The sequence below is a fragment of the Oncorhynchus masou genome, chromosome 30 (assembly GCF_036934945.1).
Source record: "Oncorhynchus masou masou isolate Uvic2021 chromosome 30, UVic_Omas_1.1, whole genome shotgun sequence".
Classification (NCBI taxonomy): Eukaryota; Metazoa; Chordata; class Actinopteri; order Salmoniformes; family Salmonidae; genus Oncorhynchus; species Oncorhynchus masou.
Window position 1 is genome coordinate 24,306,566 of NC_088241.1, and position 22,819 is coordinate 24,329,384.

Genomic DNA, 22,819 nt, shown 5'->3' on the forward strand with positions numbered 1-22,819 from the left:
CCACATGGGGCAGGAGAAAATGTTTGCTAATCCTGATCGCATTTGGTAAAAACAATGATGAAGTGCTGAAAGATATATAGTACTCTGACTGACTTGCCATATGGACAGGAATGAGATATTTGGACATTTTGGTGCTCAAATAGTGAACAGAAATAGCTACCATCCCACTCAACCTTAAACTTAAATGTCTTTTTTTTAGTGTTTAAAACCAATAAACAATTGCATCCCCATAATGACTGGTGATATGCACACAAAGGAATTAGAGTTAATATGTTTTTTAATGCATTTCCTTCATGCTTATTACAACAGGCAGGGTCATTTTAGTGCTAAAATAAAGCCATAGAAATGTGACCATGTCATAGTAATCAATGACAACTGCAAATGGTACACTAAATGTATAAATGTGCCATTTGCAGTCGTCATCATCATGTTAACTTTAAAGAAAAAATGATTTATGCACGGTGTACATAATTTACTGGTCAATTTCTAACAGAATATATTCCAAGTGGGCAAACTCATCTCCATACACTCTATAGGTTACAATGAGTTATGACAGGGCATGCAACCTGGATTGCAATGTTACAAAAATGTACATTTAACAAAGCAAGAAGAGAAACTAAACAGGGCAGCCGAAGGTTGTGATCTGGTTGATGAACTCATCAATGCCCAGACAGACTTCTCTGTAGTCTCTGGATGTGCACTCTTGTTGTGAGGGCCAGTACTCTATCCATGTCTGTTCACCTAAGACATACTTGTACTGCAACAGTCCTTTATCCTCCACCCTGTGCAGGTCTTCAGACTTCCCCATAATCATGTATGTTTTCCCCTGCATTAGACCCAGAGCTTCTCTACAGTAAGCCAGTCCCATGAAGTCACGACTCTTCCCCTCCACTCCCTCGTCAGTACCTGGCTTGATGACCAAATCGATCTTCACGGTGTAAGTATCTGTGTGTGTGGTCAGCTTCGAGTCCACCACCGTGGCTTTGTAAACGTAATCCAGTCCCGCGCCGCAAGCTTTGTCTATGCGTTGGACATCTGGCTCACCTTTCTTCTGCATACTGCAGCTCTCCTCCGCACACGTGCACACATCTCCAAGACACAGTCTACTCAGAGTACCACCTTCCCTCTGTGGGTGGTAGAACTTCACACAGTGCTTCTGGTCGTAGTATTCATATACAGAGACGGCAGCTGGCTGAAGAACTCCCACTTCCTGCACTCTGTGGATCTTAAAGGATATTCTGTCTTCTAACTTATGAGACACCCTGTCCAGATATAGGATGAGAGATCCTCTTTCAGACAGAACTTTGTCCATCTCAAACTTCTCTATGTAGCGCTCCCTACCCTTCGACAACTGATTCAGATCGTCTGTGTCCACAATGAAGCCGGTCAGCAAGCCGATGTCCAGAATAGACATGGTTGCATCTCTCTCTGAGTTCTTATACAACACCTCAATAGTCAGCATAAATGACTCCTTGGCATCCTCGTGACTTGTTTTGTCCATCTTAGTGAGGGTGACAGAGAGGTCAAAGCTTTCACAGTCACTGTCCTTTTCCTCTGGCAGGGCATAGTACAATGTCACCACCGACAATGTCGCCTCGCCATTTCCTGAGGCTTTTACAGTCAAGTCCTTGTCTATGGAGTTGACCTTGTCTGTACGAGTGTGGAACTGGTTCTTGTTGTTGATGGACCACTTGGTGGCTGATGCCCTGCCGGCCACCTCTAGGTTGATGTTCAAGTCAAAGTCTTTCAGGTCCTTCACGTGGCTCCAATACTCAGCCACAGCCTGGAACACCATGATGGTGGACTGTGTGGATCCGTATCCCCCTCCCACCTTCTTCTGCTTGTTGAGCCACCTGACTATGGGGCCGGCCTCTTCGAAGGCCTTCACCTTGACCAGGGCAAGCAGGGCGTACGACGTGGCCTCCAGCGTGTACTGGTGACCACCAGGGACTGGCCAGTGGTCCAGCTGTGGAGAGGCGAACTTCAGTAGGGTCTCCTTGTTGAGTTTTGCAGCATTGGCCAGAGCATAGGAGGTCATAGCTACAGCATAAGGGTTAGTCAGGTGGGGCAGACGCTTCTCGAGGTACGCTACTGCCTTAACCATACTGCCTGGTAGGCTGTTGACAGACTGCTCACACACTGAGCTTGCTTCCTGCATGGCGATGAGAACAAAAGCTGTCATGGAGGCGTCATTGTCTGATCCCCTCACGTTACCCGTCATCTCTGCATGAATGACAGGAGCAAACTCATTGAAGATGCCATCTGGCTGTTGTGTGTTCAGGATCAGCCACTTGACAGCAGTACAGAGCACATTTTCCTGAACACTGATTAATGAACTGGACATGGCAAACACCTTCACCACGTATGCTGTCAGCCAGGTGCTGCTCTGTCTGCTGACCCAGGCAGCGTAGGAGCCATCTTCTTTGCGATAGGCCAGCTGACGTTGGTAACCAATGTTGATGTACTTGATGGCTGTGTTCCGTTTGTCCAGGCCAATATCCTCCCACTTTTTTGTGTTGTCCAAGTAGTGTGTAGCAATGACAGGCAGGGTCATGTAGATCATGTTCTGTTCCCCACACCCGATTGGCTGAACTATCAGACTGCCCAGAGAGTCTCCACTGATGGCCTGCTCCACCAGCACACTGGTCTGCTCTCCAGCTGTCACACTGATCAGTGTGTCAGCATCAGAGTTTGGCACCTGGTTTCGGGGCACTCCACTAGGTATGTGTGACGTCTGCTCACCACCATGTTTAACCGGGTTCAGGAGTACGTTGGTTTCCTTCTTGACCAGCACTCCCTCAGCCACAACGCGCAGATCCCTCTTCACCCCGTCATTGCTGCCGGAGTTTTTCACAGATGCCTTGACCTCAATGGAGTGCAAGCCCAGCTTCATAGGGATGATGACATAGGGGACAACCCGGGTGGACATGGGGTCCATGTTCACTTCCTGCCTGTACTTACCCTTCTTGCTTGCCGAGCTGCACACCTCACCATTCTCCATCAGCTCCACACGCACAATGATGGGGTCTTCGCTGTAGTTGTGGAGGATTGCTTTGACCTCCAGCTGTTCATTGCGGACGGCTGAGTAGGGCAGCTTGAGGTCGATGAAGAACTCCTTTAGAACTATCATCTCAAACGGATCTGCCACACAGATGCCATGAGTTTTAGACAGGCTGATGGCTGTTATTTGCCAGGTGGTGATGGAATCCTTTAAGAAGTTGTTCCTTATTACAGATGTGGACTCACAGTGCTTGTTTTGGGCAGGGCATTCAGGAAGATTGGTGTCCTCCCACATCCAGCTTTCAGGGAACTGACTACGAGACACAATGTCTTCAGACCGCATGTACGCATCATCATCCTCCTCTTCACTGCGTGAGAGCAGCAGTGCATCCTGTTTGGATTCTATCTTCTTGGAGGCCATCTCAGTGCAGCAGACAAGGAAGGCTTTTACGCAGACGTCCCCATCTGAGATGTACTTGGCCCGTCTGTCACAGGTATATCCCATGGTGTTGTCCCTCATCCCGTCCACACAACACTCCTTGGCCAGACCATTGTACTTACTGGTCATACTAGTGATGACGTCACTGATGGTCACTGCTCGTCTCCGCCTAGAACTAACAGGACAGCTCGGGTCTGTTCTGATTCCAGTCCCTTTAGCAGTGTTGGTCTCAAATACCAGACCAGCATCGTAGAACACCCCCATATTGTCTGCTCCCCCTCCAGCTGTACAGCCTGTATCATGCTTCTCTATGGTCTCCCAGATCTTGGTCTGTGTGAGACGGTGTTTGCTGTTGAGAACGTAGACTCCCTTGTCTACAGCCACCAGTCCTACTTTGGCTCCCGGGTCTCCAGTGATGGTCAGACTGAAAGCCTTACGAGGCTCATAGGATGCCTTGGGCCTGGTCGATGTCACTTTCAGTGAGCCCATGCAGGAGACCTTGATGTCAACCCAGACAGAGTCTGCCACCAGGTCAGCTGCTCCCACATGGTAGTACGCTACGATGCGGAACGACGGAAGCAGCTCCTTGGAGACAGGCACTGACAGTGTCACCAGCGCGTTGCCCTGTCTTTTAAATCGGCCCACTTTCACCAGCTGACCTCTACTCAGGAACATGTATGTAAGGTCATGGTTTTGTATGGGGGTGGGTCCCAGGTTCAGATCAATCTTAATGGGGTCTCCTATCTTCAGCTCATTAGAGTCAACCCCGACATGGAGAAAGTTGCCGGTGGAAGTTCTGTAGGGGAGAGCCTTCATGGTGGCCTTCGCCTGTCTGTTGTCGGGGATCGCCGGGTCCTTGGTCTTCACAGTGATTACCAGCTCTGTGGCTGATGCCACAGTGTTAAGTGGTATTTTTGCAAAACCGTTGGCCCTGGTCACCCCTTTAGCATTATCTGGAGTCACCTCAACCTCCACTCCACTTGCTGGAGAGTTGTCAGGATTCGTAATGTAAACAGAGACGTCAAAGGGCATGCCAGGTTTGAAGTATTTGGGCGTTCTCTTGAAGAGGATGGTGTATGGCGAAGTGACAATCTGGATCCCTCTCTTCTCTGCCTCTACCATTTCACCCCCACCCTCTGTTAACACACTGACTGATACGAAGATGGACTGTTTGACCAGATCATGGATTTTGGGGAAAGTCTGTGTGATGTGTTCCTTTTTCAGACGAGCCACTCCTTTACCTTCTCTGATCTCTACTCTCTGCAGAGAGGCAGGGAAACTCTTTTTCTCGTTATCTGTTGTGATGACACCAAACACCACATAGCCTGTCCCTGTCACTTCCTTACCGTATAGATACCTGGCAGTGATGTCAACAGTCAGGTCATTGTCATCGACGTAGAAGAAGGCTTTAGCTGGGGTCAGACTAACCTCGAAGCTGGGCAGAACATACTCCTTGACCTCAAATTCAGATGAGAAGGTCTTTTGAGGTGTGCTCTGGAACCTCGTGACTACATGCCATGTCCCGAAACTGACAATGTCAGGGAGTTTGAACTGTCCAGATTTGACTCCCTTGTCTGGGTTGACGATCTCCCTGAAGATGGTGATGTTTTCAGGAGTCATGATCTCCACAGAGACTGCAATCTCTTTGTTCTTGGCGACCTCCTGGTCCTCAAATATCTCCCTGGTCAGAGGCTCCAGGCCAGGAGTCATAGAGAACACTCTGTAGTGGACGGTGCTGGCCGGAGTGTAAATGGTCTTGTCAGTCTGGATGAAGATGTATCCAGACTGGAAGGAGACCAGGACAACCTTCTCCAGGAGGCGGTCAGGGAATTGGGCCTGCAGGACCACATACTGCTTCTGCTTGGGGTCATCCACAAAGTGGTCCCCTTCTGGGATGACCAGTTGTGTCATAGCCTGAAAATTGTTTGCTTGATCCAGAACCACTGATTTAGAGACTAGCTCTTTGCTCTGCGTAGGGTGGTTCTTCACCATGATCTTAACATTCAGGGGACCTCCTGCATGGTCCTGAGATTCCACAAAGATGTTCTCATTACTACCCACACGCAGCAGGTTAGGAGCTGACAACACTTGTAGTGCAGCTCCATCAGATAAGGTAGGTAAGGAGAGGGCTACAGCCAGAGCGGCCAGACACAGCAAGTTGCCGACCCACATCTCCACTGCTGATTCTCTGTGTGTAATAGTGCCTTCCCTTTACAACCCTGCCTTTTATCCTGTCTAGGATTAGCTCATTCTGTGGGAGGAGTTTCAGGGGTGAATCCCCCGTGGGGTGCGTTACTTCCCAGCAGTAGAGTTGGGAAACCAGCCGGCTTGATAAGAGGAGTTGGAAAGTCCACTGTTAAGCAAAACAAACAGCTCAAAATCTATCAGAGAGATATACAGGTTGGAAATGTACTCGACCTGTGGAACTAATCTGATTTACATTTAACCACTGAAATAAACAACTTAATGATACAAAATGGCAAAAAAGTGATGATATTAACCAGAAAATGGACATGGACGTGCTATTATCAAAGCCGAAGCTAACTAACTCCATTAGTTCAGATCTGGTTTCAAGACAGGGCAACTTGTCAGGCATGATACAGTCACTGTCAAAACAACAGAAACACCCTAAATGCCAAGGAGAGCTCGGGTCTCAGCACACACACACACACACACACACACACACACACACACACACACACACACACACACACACACACACACACACACACACACACACACACACACACACACACACACACAAACACACACACTATTTGAATATTGAATTTGGCCATTACTACTATAGCCCATTTCTTAAAATTCTAGGGGATACATTGGGTAGCCACAAAACCATCGTGTTCATGAGAGTCTCATCTTTCCATAGAGGGATCATCTTAGTTTGTAGGCCAAACTGTTTGGACGCTACAGACATTTTTGTGAGAAGACCGATTTTTGAGATGTCTCAGTGTCTGACAAACACCACTGTAGCTCGGCCACCTTTCACTGCAGATTGATAAGGCCGCCATAGGCTGATGCGGTGTCACGCCCTGGCCATAGTTTACTTTGTATGTTTATGTTTTGGTTGGTCAGGGTGTGATCTGAGTGGACATTCTATGTTGGATGTCTTGTTTGTCTATTTCTGTGTTTGGCCTGATATGGTTCTCAATCAGGGGCAGGTGTTAGTCATTGTCTCTGATTGGGAACCATATTTAGGTAGCCTGGGTTTCACTGTGTGTTTGTGGGTGATTGTTCCTGTCTCTGTGTTTTGCACCAGATAGGGCTGTTTAGGTTTTCGCACGTTTGTTATTTTGTTAGTTTATCGTGTATAGTTTCTTTATTATAATAAAATGAATAACAACCACGCTGCATTTTGGTCCGCTCCTCCTTCCCACAACGAAAGCCGTGACAGAATCACCCACCACTGCAGGACCAAGCGGCGTGGTAACAGGCAAAAGCAACAGCAGGAGCAACAAAAAAAGGAATGGACATGGGAGGACGAATTAGACAGAGAAGGACCCTGGGCTCAGCCTTGGACTATATCGCCTCCCCAAGGAAGAACTGGAGGCGGAGAAAGTGGAGAGGCGCCGAAAGTGGAGAGGCGCCGGTATGAGTAGGCAGCACGCGAAGCTGATGGAAGCCCGAGAGTCAGCCCCAAAAAGTTATTGGGGGGGGGGCTCAGGGAGATTGTGGCAGAGTCAGGAGTCAGACCTGAGCCCACTCTCCCTGTTTATTGTGAGGAGCCAAGGAGGAGACCAAAACCAGAGCCGGTGTTGGAGGTGGGCAAAACAGAGACTGTGAAGGAGTTAATGGGGAAATTGGAGGAGAGAGTAATGAGGGAGTTGCTATGTTGGTGCTTTTTGCATGGAATTCGCCCAACGGAGCGTGTCGGGGATTTGATGGCACCTGGGTCAGCGCTCCATACTCGTCCTGAGGTGCGTGTTAGTTGGCTGGTGAAGTTGGTGCCAGCCTCACGCACCAGGCCTCCTGTGCACCTCCCTAGCCTTGCATGTCCTGTGCCAGCACTGCTCTCAAGATCTCCAGTACGCCTTCACGGTCTAGCCCATCCTGTGCCACCTCCACACACCAGCCCTCCGATGGCAGCTCCCCGCACCAGGCTTCCTGTGTGTGTCCTCGGCCCAGTACCACCAGTGCCAGCACCACGCATCAGGCCTACAGTGCGCCTCGCCTCTCCAGCGCTGCCGGAGCCTTCCTCCTCTCCTGCGCTGCCGGAGTCTCCCGCCTGTTCAGCGCAGCCAGAGCCTTCCTCCTCTCCTGCGCTGCTGGAGTCTACCGCCTGTTTAGCGCTGCCAGAGCCTTCCGCCTCTACAGCGTTGCCAGAGTCTCCTGCCTGTTTAGCGCAGCCAGAGCTGCCAGCCTGCATGGAGCAGTCAGAGCTGCCAGTCTTCATGGAACAGCCAGAGCTGTCAGTCTGCATGGAGCAGCCGGAGCTGCCAGTCTGCATGGAGCTGCAGGTCTGCATGGAGCTGCCAGTCTGCAAGTAGATGCCAGTCTTCAAGGAGCTGCCAGTCTGCAAGGAGCAGTCAGTCTGCAAGGAGCAGTCAGTCTGCAAGGAGCTGCCAGTGCTGCCAGTCTGCATGGAGCAGCCAGAGCTGCCAGTCTGCAAGAAGCTGCCAGAGCTGTCAATCTGCATGGAGCAGCCAGAGCCGCCAGTCAGCATGGAGCAGCCAGAGCCGCCGGTCAGCATGAAGCAGCCAGAGCTGCCAGTCAGCATGGAGCAGCCAGAGCCGTCAGTCTGCCAGGATCCGCCAGTCAGCTAGACTCTTCCAGATCCGCCAGTCAGCCAGACTCCTCCAGATCCGCCAATCATCCAGACTCTTCCAGATCCGCCAGTCATCCAGACTCTTCCAGATCCGCCAGAGATGTTTGATCGGGTTCAAGTCCAGGCTCTGGCTGGGCCACTCAAGGACATTCAGAGACTTGTCCCGAAGCCACTCATGCGTTGTCTTAGCTGTGTGCTTAAGGTTATTGTCCTGTTGGAAGGTGAACCTTCGCCCCCGTCTGAGGTTCTGAGTGCTCTGGAGCAGGTTTTCATCAAGGATATGCCTGTAGTTTGCTGCCTTCACCTTTCCCTCGATCCTGACTAGTCTGCCAGTCACTGCCGCTGAAAAACATCCCCACTGCATGATGCTTCCACCCCCATGCATCACCGTAGGGATGGTGCCAAGTTTCGTCCAGACGTGACGCCTGGCATTCAGGCCAAAGAGTGCAATCTTGATTTCATCAGACCATAGAATCTTGTTTCTCATGGTCTGTGAGTCTTTTAGTCCCATCCTTCCTCTACTCTCAACCCCTCCCATCTATCTCTGAAGACCATCCAGTTTTGATTTGACATATATTTTTCAGCTATGCTGTTTCACAATTGTTTTGAGCCTATAAACATTTTATGGACACAGTATATTTTACATGAGTTATCTTGTTATTTTTAGTCACACCCTTCAGCTCCACTGAACCCTTCCCATCTATCTCTGAACACCATGCATTTTCTTTGATCCATTTCCAAGTTTTTTTTCAGCTGTGCTGTTTCACAAAAGTTATACTTTTCTGATTTTGCATTATTAATGGGAAGGAAATGTTGTTCGCTTCTCTATGTTGAAGATTAAAAAATCATTTGGTGCATTTTCCCCCACATTCTATCCAGTTTACTTTATTTTTTATAATATTTTACATTTGATCTTTCTTGAGTAAGTACCTCCATTTCTTTTTGTTTTTCATCTAACGTATTCTGTGCCTCTGTGGTACAGTTTTTATTGCTATCTATCTGTACTGTTAGTCCCTCTATTTCAATTTTTAATTCTGAATTATTTTGACCTAAATTGCTCTTGTTTTAAAGATGAGTAGTGAATTTCATGGCCTCTAAAGGCAAATAAAAAAATGGCCCAGTTCGTTATGTCTGAAAACGTCAGTTATAAAATATTCTGTCCTGATTAAAATTACAACATCCTTGCCCACGTGGAATTCTGTAAGAGTAATGTATATGCCAATTATTTGATGGTCCGACGACCACATTCTGTCCACTATCAACACTTTTTAAACTTTTGTTGCCAACGAGAATGACATAAGAAAGTAGTCAATACGACTTGCTAATATAGAGCCTCCGCCATGTATATCTCCGTAGGTCAGGATATTTAATCCTCCTTATATCAACTAGTTCCAATATATCTGTCACGCCCTGGTCGAAGTATTTTGTGTTTGTCTGCATTTATTTGGTCAGGCCAGGGTGTGACATGGGTTTTTTGTGGTGTGTTTTGTCTTGGGGGTGTATAGCATAGTCTATGACTGCCTGAGGCGGTTCTCAATCAGAGTCAGGTGATTATCGTTGTCTCTGATTGGGAACCATATTTAGGCAGCCATATTCTTTGAGTATTTCGTGGGTGATTGTTTCTGTCTCTGTGTTACTTTGCACCAGTATAGGCTCAGTCACTTTGGTTTTTCCTTTTTTCCTTGTTTTGGAAGAGAACGTGAGCCGGGTGCGCCATTCTCCTTGCGGAGATGGTGCAAAATCCATCAACACGGTCGGTCCCTGGGATTGGGCTGGCCAACACGATTCGGTTTGCTTGGAAGGAAAAGGAGTTGGAGACTTTAGGATGGGAAACTTTTGGAAGGACAATCTTGATGGGGATTCTAAAGCTGACGGTGAAGGACGTGTTTTGCTTCCAAGGCAACTCGTTGGAGGGAGCATACAACGTGGCACTAAATACAGAGGAGAAACATGATGATATTCTGAGAAGAGCAAGAGTAGTGGGAGGTGAGAGGCCGATGAGCCACTATGAAATAACAAGCGAGGAACAACTTTAGGGTTGTAACTGTCAACAACCCATACGTTAAGGACGAAGAGGTGAGGGCCTTTCTGGGGAGATACATGGATAATGTCTCCTCAACAAGGCACCTCAAAGACTCCCTTGGGCTTTGGAATGGGAGGAGAGGCTTCCAGGCCCTCCTCAGGGAGGACCCAAAGGGACATGGTGGCTACCTCCATCCTCCTGCTATGTTCTCCCTAGGGGCTGACAGGGGGACGTTGTTGAATGCACGTCAGCCCCCATTTTGCAGGCGCTGTATGGCCTACGGCCACATCTTCGCCTCGTGCAGCACAAGAAAATGCAGATTTTGTGGATCTGGGGAGCACGAGGCGAAGGATTGTGACAAGCCTAAGACGTGCCACGGGTGTGGCTCGTCAGCACACCTGTGGCGGGGGTGCCCGGCTCGTCAGAGGTCATACGCGTCTGCGGCTGGGGAGCAGGAGCAGGGGAAGAAGAGGAGGGGAAGGAAGCATGCCTCATGACCAGAGTACAGGTCCAGAGGGGAAGGCGGCAAGGAAGGAGGAGGAGCAAGAAGCGGAGGATGGAAGAGAGAAGGAAACGGAAGGCACTGGAGTAGGAGAACCAGGAAAAGCGGCGGAAGAAGGCAACCGAGTGGAGGAGCACAAGAGAGAAGAAAGTGAGGGAGGGATGGTGGAGAAGGAGACGGTGGAAGAGCAAGTGGAGTGGGGGGAAAGTGCCCTGGTGGAAGAGAGGGGTATGGTGGAGGAGCTGGTGGGGGGGGGGTGGTATCTCTCCACTGCGGCCATCACCAAAGAAGAGAGTGAAGAGGAGGGTGCGATTGGCCGACAGTGAGAGAGAGGGGATGGCAAGAGAGTGATGGGGGTGGGAGAAACCTCTGTGTTGCTGCTGTATTCCCCAGGCCCTCAACTTATGTTGGGTGGGGACACACCTAACAAGACCCAGGACTGGGTACAGGAGGAGGTGGGGAGTTTTTTGCTTGGGGACTCAGCCTCCCCTATTTTTTTCCAAACTAGCTGCAGCGCTGGGGAGGGGGAGGGGTGTGGGTGTAGACCCAGGGTGCAGGGCACCCCGGAGCCAAACACAATTCCTGCATCCTGGGTTGGCGAGATGGAGGCAGAGACGTCGGGAGTACGGATGGTGTTATCACCGGTAGATATGGAGCAGGGGAGCATCGGGTGAGTCTCCTGTTTTTTGTTTTTTTCTGTCTGGGTTTAGTATTTGAGTGTATTACATGTTTTTATTTTATTCTTTCAAGGGGTCTAATTTTACTTTTGTTAGTTTAAATGTAAGGGGTGTAAGGGATTTTGTTAAGAGGAGGGTGGTTTTTAGTTATTTGGAGGGTGTGGGGTTTGATGTTTTACAGGAGGTTCACCTGGGGGATGGAGGGGATGTTAGTAGGTTTAAGAGGGAGTTGGACAAAGGGGAGTCGGTTTGGGGTATTGGGGGGGTGCACTCATTGGGGGTAGGGATTTTGTGTGGGCACGGAGGTAAAAGTGGAGGGTTCTTTTGTGGTGATGCAGGGGAGGGTTATAGGGGTTGATGTCACGATAAGGGATTGTAAATTTAGATTAGTGGTGGTGTATGGGCCACAGGTGGTGGCAGACAGGAGGGAGATGGTGGACTGTCTGGCGCCCCTGTGTGTCACAAATAGGAAATTAGTGATAGGGGGGGACTAATACAGATTTAGGAATAGGGGGGGATAGCAGTGCAAGCGCCATCACCGGGCTAATGGCTTGCCATGGTTTGGTTGATGGTGGCCTGCACACTACTCCGAAAATGGCCGGGCCTACATGGCGCAACCCCAGGGGGGTTTTTTGTACCCAGGTCTTTGGGTAAGTTGTTTGGGCGGCTGTTGCCTGTTTTCTTTTCGGATCACGACGGGGTGCTCCTGCAGGTGGGGTCGCCAGTCTGCCTCTTTGGTAGGGGGTACTGGAAGTTAGATCGGGATGTGCTGGAGGAGCAGGCTTTTGTTGATGGGTTTTTTGGTTTCTTTTGGAGGCTTGAAGGCCTCCGGTCCATGTGCGAGGGGGTGTTAGAGTGGTGGGAATTAGTTAAGGTGAGGATTAGGGCTTTTATAATAGGGTATTGCAAGAGGAAAAAAAGGGAGGAGAGGAGGGAGGTGGATCGTATCCAAAGGTTAATTGAACTCGAGTACGTGCCAGGCAACCTCGGCGGGTCGTTTGACTGGGAGGGATCCGCAACCCTAAAGGCGCAGCTCAGGGAGTTGCAGGAGCGGAAGGCTCGAGCTTTCCTGGAGCGTGCACATAGTGGCTTTCTAGAACACAATGAGACTTGTTCTGCTATGTTCTTTAAGTCGGTTAGGGCCAGATAGAGTAGGAAGGTAATGCATGGTGTTAGGGAAGAAAATGGTAGTATAGTTAGAGAACCAGAGGATATGGTCAGGGTGACAACTGATGGGAAATAGATGTAGAGCAGGGAAATGTGTTTTTAGAACACTTGTCCAGGCGGTTGCCGGAGGACATTAGAGAAGTGATGGAGGCCCAGATCTCACTAGAAGAGGTTGAGAACGCTCTTAGGAGGATGGGAAAAGGGAAGGTGCCTGGGATGGATGGGCTGCCGGCTGAGTTTTATCTCAAGTTTTGGGGTATACTTGGACCAGTGGTCCTCGAAGTCTTGAAGGCCATCCTTGAGACGGGGGTCCCGGGGGGATCAATGGCTGTTGGTGTGCTGTCACTTTTATATAAGAAGGGGGAAGTAACAGACCTTGGCAACTGGCGGCCGTTGACCATGCTGTGTGTAGATTACAAGCTACTTGAAAAGGTTTTAGCAGCCTGGTTGCGCACAGCCCTTCCCTACGTCGTCCATGAGGATCAGACGTGCGTGGTAGAGGGCCACTCTATTAGATGGAACCTACAGTTAATCAGGGACTCCATCGCTTGGGTTGAAGATAGAGGACTGCCTTCAATGGTAGCAGCGCTAGATCAGGCGAAAGCCTTTGATCGCGTGAATAGATCCTTTTTATTCAGTGTTAGGTCGATTAGGATTTGGGGAGAAGTTCATAGGATGGATTCGTACATTATATGTCGGAGCGGGGTGCCGAGTTAGTGTAAATAGTCACTTGGGTGATGTTTTTGACCTCTCGTCTGGGGTCAGGCAGGGGTGCCCACTCTCGGCTCTCCTCTTCGTTCTGTACATGGAGCCTCTGGGGGCTGCCATTAGGGCAGACACAGGGGTGGAAGGCTTGTTGATCCCTGGAAGTGGTGGGCTGCGTGTTAAGGTGACGCAGTACGCCGACGACACTTCCTTGCTGCTGTGCAAGGACTCGTGTCTGACAAGGTCCCTTGCCATCTTTGGGCATTTCACCCGAGCGTCGGGAGCGGTTCTGAACCATGCAAAGTCTTCCGTCAAATTTTTCGGGGGGGTACCACATTTCCCCCTCAAGCTGGACGCAATTTTTGTTTCTTTCTTGTTAACGGAGCTTGCTCATCCAGTGATACACCTGTACGGTTACCTCCTGCGGGTGGTCTTCTCGTATCAGGCGAGAAGCGTAATGGTGTGGTCTAACACGGGTCCTCGGGCGGAACAGCTGCCGTGGCACTTTGGTCATGCGGCCAAGTGGCTGCGTGCGCACCCTGAGGTTGAAGTTGCCCGAGTAGGTTTAGATCACAGGCACCTGTACGAGGAGATCAGAAAGGCAGGGAGTCCGGCGCCTGTAGTGGGCATCTCGGAAGTGGTCTGGGAGGGAGTGCAGGCGCGGGGTCTGGACAACAGGCTCAAGGACCTGAATTGGTTGAGCCTCCATAAGTGCTTGCCGGTACGTTCCATCATGTACCGGTATAGTTTGGTGCAATCCCCCACCTGTCCAAGATCCTCTTGTGGCAGGGAGGAGACTGTGCCCCATGTCTTTTGGGACTGTGCCTTTGCCGGAGTAGTATGGGCTAGGGCACGGGTGTTGTTAGGTTTGGTAAGGGGGGATTTTGTATTGATGTGGGCCAGGTTAGAGAGAGGTGTAGGGAGAGCGAGAGGGACGGATAGGGACAGGTTTCTGCTCTGGCTTCTCATGAGTCTCTTTAAACGGGGGCTGTGGGAAGCCAGGCAGAACATGGTGAAGACAGGGAGAGATTGGGGGGTGGAAGGGATAGTGAGGAGGGTGGAAGGAGATTTGAGGGGGAGGATGAAGAGGGAGGAGAGGAAGTGGGGGCAGCATGCTGCTCAGGAGAGGTGGAAGGGGGGTTTAGGGCTGGGTGTCATTTAGATTTGTAAGGGGATAGATTAGGGATGGGGAGATAGGGAAAGGTATTTTGTAGGGTGACGGGGAGGGAAGATGCTCCCCTGAGGTTTTGTTTGGGGTTTTTGTTTAGTTAAATTAAAATACCATTATTGGAGTATGTATGAAAATTATGAATTGTAAAGAATGAATGGTATTGAAGGTAATAAATTATTTTTTATTTAAAAAAAAGATTGGCTGTATAGGTTTTCACGTTCCGTTTGTTGTTTTTGTATTATTCGTTTTTCATCGTCATTAAACATGTATCAAGAATACCACGCTGCACTTTGGTCCGACTCTCCTTCACCAGACGAAAGCCGTTACAGAATCACCCACCACAACAGGACCAAGCGGCGTGGTGACAGGCAAAAGCAACAGCAGGAGCAGCAAAAAAGGAGGAATGGACATGGGAAGACATTTTGGATGGCAGAGGGTTGTTACACTTGGGAGGAGATACTGGCTGGAAGAGATCGCCTCCCATGGGAACAGGTGGAGGCGGAGAGAGTGCAGAGGCAGCCGGTGGAGAGGCGCCGGTATGACGTAGGGAAGCACGGTTGGCTGATGGAAGCCCGAGAGTCAGCCCCAAAAATTTATTGGGGGGGTTGCTCAGGGAGAGTGTGGCAGAGTCAGGAGTCAGACCTGAGCCAACTCTCCCTATTTATCGTGAGGAGCCAAGGTGGAGACCAGAACCAAAGCCGGTGTTGGAGGTGAGCGAAGCAGAGACTGTGAAGGAGTTAATGGGGAAATTGGAGGAGAGAGTAATTAGGGAGTTGCTGTGTTGGTGCTTTTTGCATGGAATTCGCCCGACGGAGCATGTTGGGGATTTGATGGCACCTGGGTCAGCGCTCCATACTCGTCCTGAGGTGCGTGTTAGTCGGCTGGTGAAGTTGGTGCCAGCCTCACGCACCAGGACTCCTGTGCACCTCCCTAGCCTTGCACGTCCTGTGCCAGCACTGCTCTCAAGATCTCCAGTACGCCTTCACGGTCTAGCCCATCCTGTGCCACCTCCACACACCAGCCCTCCGGTGGCAGCTCCCCGCACCAGGCTTCCTGTGCGTGTCCTCGGCCCAGTACCACCAGTGCCAGCACCACGCATCAGGCCTACAGTGCGCCTCGCCTCTCCAGTGCTGCCGGAGCCTTCCTCCTCTCCTGCGCTGCCGGAGTCTCCCGCCTCTCCAGCGCTGCCGGAGTCTTCCTCCTCTCCTGCGCTGCCGGAGTCTTCCTCCTCTCCTGCGCTGCCGGAGTCTCCCGCCTGTTCAGCGCTGCCGGAGCCTTCCTCCTCTACAGCGCTGCTGGAGTCTCCTGCCTGTTCAGCGCAGCCGGAGTCTCCTGCCTGTTCAGCGCAGCCAGAGCTGCCAGTCTGCATGGAGCAGCCAGAGCTGCCAGTCTGCATGGAGCAGCCAGAGCTGCCAGTCTGCATGGAGCAGCCAGAGCTGCCAGTCTGCATGGAGCAGCCAGAGCTGCCAGTCTGCATGGAGCAGCCAGAGCTGCCAATCTGCATGGAGCAGCCAGAGCTGCAGCCAGAGCTGCCAGTCTGCATGGAGCAGCCAGAGCTGCTGCCAGAGCTGCCAGTCTGCATGGAGCAGCCAGAGCTGCCAGTCTGCATGGAGCAGCCAGAGCTGCCAGTCTGCATGGAGCAGCCAGAGCTGCCAGTCTGCATGGAGCAGCCAGAGCTGCCAGTCTGCATGGAGCCGCCAGACCTGCCAGTCTGCAAGAAGCCGCCAGAGCTGCCAGTCAGCATGCAGCAGCCAGCAGCCAAGATCCGCCAGTCAGCCAGACTCTTCCAGATCCGCCAGTCAGCCAGACTCTTCCAGATCCGCCAGTCAGCCAGACTCTTCCAGATCCGCCAGTCAGCCAGACTCTTCCAGATCCGCCAGTCAGCCAGACTCTTCCAGATCCGCCAGTCAGCCAGGATCTGCCAGAACCGCCAGCCAGCCTGAGCTTCCCCTCAGTGCTGGGCTTCCTCTCAGTGCTGGGCTTCCTCTCAGTGCTGGGCGTCCTCTCAGTGCTGGGCGTCCTCTCAGTGCTGGGCGTCCTCTCAGTGCTGGGCGTCCTCTCAGTGCTGAGCGTCCTCTCGTTCCGTTTGTTGTTTTTGTATTATTTGTTTTTCATCGTCATTAAACATGTATGAAGAATACCACGCTGCGTTTTAGTCCAACTCTCCTTCACCAGACGAAAGCCGTTACAATATCTATGATATTTGAGATTTTCTTAAGTGCATAAGGGTGATAGTTTGTAGTGTGATTTTCTTTTACGGTCCATTGAGGTATTTAAAATCGTATTATAATCTCCACCGTAATAATAGATTATTCTATTGCTTGTAGGCTTGATAAATGATTATATATATTTCCAATGAAGCGTTGATCATTATGATTTGAAATGTATGGATGAATGAGCCAAATCTGTTTGTGGTTCAATAACATATTTAAAAGTATCCATCTACCTTGCGGGTCTGTTTGAACAATTGGCACGTTCGGAACAAAATTATTGTTATTTAATATCATCACCCCTTTTGAGTTTGTTGTGTGACAAAACTGCACATTTTAGAGTGGCCTTTTATTGTCCCCTGCACAAGGTGTGCCTGGGTAATGATCATGCTGTTTAATCAGCTTCTTGATATGCCCCACCTGTCAAGTGGATGGATTATCTAGGCATAGGAAAAATGTTCACTCACAGGGATGTAAACAAATTTGTGCACAAAATTTGAGATGTAAGTTTCTTTGCCTGTGTAAGATTTCTGGGATCTTTTATTTCAGCTTATGAAATATGGGACCAACACTTTACATGTTTGCTTTATATATTTTTGTTCAGTATATAATAAAAACTGCATATCTTAATGCATTTCCACAATTAATGGATAATATGTGTCAAAATGTAGGCAGTTCGTACAAAGGATTGTTACCTATAACCAGGATTGGCATTACGAAACATACATTTATTACTATTATTTTGGAAAAAAACAATTATTGTGAATCATCCTGAATTGTCTCTAACATAATTGCCCCATCGCAACAGATGTGGAATACACACACACACAGACACACACTCACACACACACGCACACACACACAAGTGGTTGCATAATTTTGTGAGGCCTACAGATGTATAGTACAAGACCTATCGAGAAACATCCACCTGGAAAACTTGCATCCCTGGGTAGACCCTATCTTTGGGTCCGCCTGCGTTTGATAATGGGCCAAACTGAGATACCTATTCCTGTCAGTGACGAGAAGAACCTAAACACACACACACTGTGTCAACGTCACCTTTTCACCCCTGGCACTAGCAGGGTTTTGTTCAATGTAATAATTAAACAATCCTGGACAGGGACCATTGGATAGTGATGGGGACAGGGATTGGGTGGGTGGATTATATGGCAAAGTCTGATGTGTGGGGGTTCAAAAAGTATTCATACCCCTTGATTTATTCCACATTTTGTTACATTACTAACTGAATTCAAAATGGATTAAATCAATGAAAAGTTCTCAACAATGTAAACACAATACCCCATAATGACATGGTGAAAACATGTTTTTAGATATTTTTGCAAATAGATGGGTTGTTAGTAGCCTGAAACCAATTGTTTCACAAAGCATACCCTTTTAAATGTCAGTCTATATTAGTTGGACTCCATGTCTGCCAAAGTTACAGCCTTTAGAAGGCCCATTTCAAATCAAGAACCAAAAACATGAAGGGCCTATGTTGAGCCTATGTTAGCCCCAGTTCTATCTTGAGGTGATCTCTCGTTAACCTCTAAAAGTCCAAGCCGTTGGGGGAGCCTTTACTACTATAGCTCATAGAAACTAATTGAATAACACATTCATAAACGGCAAAAAAGACAGTAAAAAAATTATTCATAAGGAATAAGGTTTTGAAGTGTCTGTCTCCATGGAAAGATGAGATTCTCACGAACAAGACGGTGGCCTCTGTTTTGCTCTGCGACAAGTGTCACAGGACTCATCTGAAGGTGACCGGTACCAGTTAAAACAATGAATGGAAGTATAGAGGGTGTTCTGTGCCTACCCCAAAAATTGTACTGCAAAACCATCAGGTTCATGAGAGTCTCATATTTCCATAGATTGATGATATTAGTTTGTAGGCCAAACTGTTTGGACGCTACATACATTTTTGTGAGAAGACTGATTTTTGGGATGTCTAAGGGTCTGACAAACACCACTGTAGCTCGGCCACCTTTTACCACAGATGCGTTCGATGCAGATATCTCTAGTTTATTCTGACATATTTTGATTTCTTTATTATGCTACTTAGATTGACGCTGGGCTTCATTAATAGACTCCATTGTTTGGGGGGGGGTGCATTATTTAACTTAATATGTGACCAAATCCACAGAGAAATGTGAGTTATAGATATGTCATTCTCATTGAAAGCAATTCTAAGAAGCGGTAGATCTGTTCTGTGCGCACTATTCTTATGCTTCCTGTGCTTAAATTTTGTTTTTTTAATTTGAACACCAGCTTCAAGTAGCTGAAAAAACTATATTTTTTGGTTATGGAAAATATATTTAGATGGTGCAATGATTGTCTGCACTATACTTGCTTGTTTTGTCACAAACTCAAATTAGCAAACTATTACAATTCCAGCAACCAGGAAATGGAGAGCGATTTCTGCATAGTGCATCTTTAAACCATCAACACGTGCTAAGATCAACAACACAGATGTTCTCAATTGCTTCCAAAATGTCCCACTCCCTTAAAACCTGTTGAGTGTAGGGGGCAGTATTTTGATGTTTGGATGAAAAACATACCCACATTAAACTGCCTATTTCTCAGGCCCAGAAGCTAGAATATGCATATAATTGTCAGACTAGGATTGAAAACACTCTAAACACTCAAAATATTGTCTGTGAGTATAACAGAACTGATATTGCAGGTGGAAACCTGAGGACAATCCAACTAGGAAGTGCCTCTTATTATGAAAGCTCCCTGTTCCATTGCATGCCTTCCCTCCATTTAAAGGGATAACAAACAGATCCATTGTCCTATGGCTTCCACATGGTCTGAACAGTCTTTAGACATAGTTTCAGGCTTTTATTCTGAAAAATGAGTGAGAAAGATCACATCGCATCATTGGACGGCTGGGTGCCAGCAGCGTTTTGCATGCGCCAACAGAGTGGAGCAGACATTTTCTCTCTCACTTCTATTGAAGAAGCTAAGGTCCGGTTGAAATATTATCGATTATATATTGTAAAAACAACCCGAGGATTGATTATAAAAAACTTGGACATGTTTCTACGAACTTTACGGATACATTTAAATTTTTACATTTAAGTCATTTAGCAGACGCTCTTATCCAGAGTGACTTACAAATTGGTGAATTCACCTTCTGACATCCAGTGGAACAGCCACTTTACAATAGTGCATCTAAATCATTTAAGGGGGGGGGGTGAGAAGGACCACTTTATCCTATCCTAGGTATTCCTTGAAGAGGTGGGGTTTCAGGTGTCTCCGGAAGGTGGTGATTGACTCCGCTGTCCTGGCGTCGTGAGGGAGTTTGTTCCACCATTGGGGGGCCAGAGCAGCGAACAGTTTTGACTGGGCTGAGCGGGAACTGTACTTCCTCAGTGGTAGGGAGGCGAGCAGGCCAGAGGTGGATGAACGCAGTGCCCTTGTTTGGGTGTAGGGCCTGATCAGAGCCTGGAGGTACTGGGGTGCCGTTCCCCTCACAGCTCCGTAGGCAAGCACCATGGTCTTGTAGCGGATGCGAGCTTCAACTGGAAGCCAGTGGAGAGAGCGGAGGAGCGGGGTGACGTGAGAGAACTTGGGAAGGTTGAACACCAGGCGGGCTGCGGCGTTCTGGATGAGTTGTAGGGGTTTAATGGCACAGGCAGGGAGCCCAGCCAACAGCGAGTTGCAGTAATCCAGACGGGAGATGACAAGTGCCTGGATTAGGACCTGTGCCGCTTCCTGTGTGAGGCAGGGTCGTACTCTGCGGATGTTGTAGAGCATGAACCTACAGGAACGGGCCACCGCCTTGATGTTAGTTGAGAACGACAGGGTGTTGTCCAGGATCACGCCAAGGTTCTTAGCGCTCTGGGAGGAGGACACAATGGAGTGGAATGGGCAGTCCTTCCCCGGGAGGAGGAGCAGCTCCGTCTTGTCGAGGTTCAGCTTGAGGTGGTGATCCGTCATCCACACTGATATGTCTGCCAGACATGCAGAGATGCGATTCGCCACCTGGTCATCAGAAGGGGGAAAGGAGAAGATTAATTGTGTGTCGTCTGCATAGCAATGATAGGAGAGACCATGTGAGGTTATGACAGAGCCAAGTGACTTGGTGTATAGCGAGAATAGGAGAGGGCCTAGAACAGAGCCCTGGGGGACCCCAGTGGTGAGAGCGCGTGGCGAGGAGACAGATTCTCGCCACGCCACCTGGTAGGAGCGACCTGTCAGGTAGGACGCAATCCAAGCGTGGGCCGCGCCGGAGATGCCCAACTCGGAGAGGGTGGAGAGGAGGATCTGATGGTTCACAGTATCGAAGGCAGCCGATAGGTCTAGAAGGATGAGAGCAGAGGAGAGAGAGTTAGCTTTAGCAGTGCGGAGCGCCTCCGTGATACAGAGAAGAGCAGTCTCAGTTGAATGACTAGTCTTGAAACCTGACTGATTTGGATCAAGAAGGTCATTCTGAGAGAGATAGCGGGAGAGCTGGCCAAGGACGGCACGTTCAAGAGTTTTGAGAGAAAAGAAAGAAGGGATACTGGTCTGTAGTTGTTGACATCGGAGGGATCGAGTGTAGGTTTTTTCAGAAGGGGTGCAACTCTCGCTCTCTTGAAGACGGAAGGGACGTAGCCAGCGGTCAGGGATGAGTTGATGAGCGAGGTGAGGTAAGGGAGAAGGTCTCCGGAAATGGTCTGGAGAAGAGAGGAGGGGATAGGGTCAAGCGGGCAGGTTGTTGGGCGGCCGGCCGTCACAAGAAGCGAGATTTCATCTGGAGAGAGAGGGGAGAAAGAGGTCAGAGCACAGGGTAGGGCAGTGTGAGCAGAACCAGCGGTGTCGTTTGACTTAGCAAACGAGGATCGGATGTCATCAACCTTCTTTTCAAAATGGTTGACGAAGTCATCTGCAGAGAGGGAGGAGGGGGGAGGGGGAGGAGGATTCAGGAGGGAGGAGAAGGTGGCAAAGAGCTTCCTAGGGTTAGAGGCAGATGCTTGGAATTTAGAGTGGTAGAAAGTGGCTTTAGCAGCAGAGACAGAGGAGGAAAATGTAGAGAGGAGGTAGTGAAAGGATGCCAGGTCCGCAGGGAGGCGAGTTTTCCTCCATTTCCGCTCGGCTGCCCGGAGCACTGTTCTGTGAGCTCGCAATGAGTCGTCGAGCCATGGAGCGGGAGGGGAGGACCGAGCCGGCCTGGAGGATAGGGGACATAGAGAGTCAAAGGATGCAGAAAGGGAAGAGAGGAGGGTTGAGGAGGCAGAATCAGGAGATAGGTTGGAGAAGGTATGAGCAGAGGGAAGAGATGATAGGATGGAAGAGGAGAGAGTAGCGGGGGAGAGAGAGCGAAGGTTGGGACGGCGCGATACCATCCGAGTAGGGGCAGTGTGGGAAGTGTTGGATGAGAGCGAGAGGGAAAAGGATACAAGGTAGTGGTCGGAGACTTGGAGGGGAGTTGCAATGAGGTTAGTGGAAGAACAGCATCTAGTAAAGATGAGGTTGAGCGTATTGCCTGCCTTGTGAGTAGGGGGGAAGGTGAGAGGGTGAGGTCAAAAGAGGAGAGGAGTGGAAAGAAGGAGGCAGAGAGGAATGAGTCAAAGGTAGACGTGGGGAGGTTAAAGTCGCCCAGGACTGTGAGAGGTGAGCCGTCCTCAGGAAAGGAGCTTATCAAGGCATCAAGCTCATTTATGAACTCTCCGAGGGAACCTGGAGGGCGATAAATGATAAGGATGTTAAGCTTGAAAGGGATGGTAACTGTGACAGCATGGAATTCAAAGGAGGCGATAGACAGATGGGTAAGGGGAGAAAGAGAGAATGACCACTTGGGAGAGATGAGGATCCCGGTGCCACCACCCCGCTGACCAGGAGCTCTCGGGGTGTGCGAGAACACGTGGGCGGACGAAGAGAGAGCAGTAGGAGTAGCAGTGTTATCTGTGGTGATCCATGTTTCCGTCAGTGCCAAGAAGTCGAGGGACTGGAGGGAGGCATAGGCTGAGATGAAGTCTGCCTTGTTGGCCGCAGATCGGCAGTTCCAGAGGCTACCGGAGACCTGGAACTCCACGTGGGTCGTGCGCGCTGGGACCACCAGATTAGGGTGGCCGCGGCCACGCGGTGTGGAGCGTTTGTATGGTCTGTGCAGAGAGGAGAGAACAGGGATAGAAAGACACATAGTTGACAGGCTACA

General features: G+C 49.5%; 1 protein-coding gene across 1 annotated transcript; it reads right to left on the minus strand.

The window, feature by feature from the left end:
- Positions 1 to 259: 259 nt before the first annotated feature.
- On the minus strand, positions 260 to 5,636 carry LOC135522399 (complement C3). The gene has a single exon (XM_064948607.1). It carries the CDS (start codon positions 5,609 to 5,611, stop codon positions 617 to 619), a length of 4,995 nt encoding a protein of 1,664 aa, XP_064804679.1. The 5' UTR covers positions 5,612 to 5,636; the 3' UTR covers positions 260 to 616.
- Positions 5,637 to 22,819: the final 17,183 nt, after the last annotated feature.

Excerpts from the sequence above, each read along its gene's own strand:
- LOC135522399 (XM_064948607.1), bottom strand. The coding sequence starts at position 5,611 with ATGTGGGTCGGCAACTTGCTGTGTCTGGCCGCTCTGGCTGTAGCCCTC.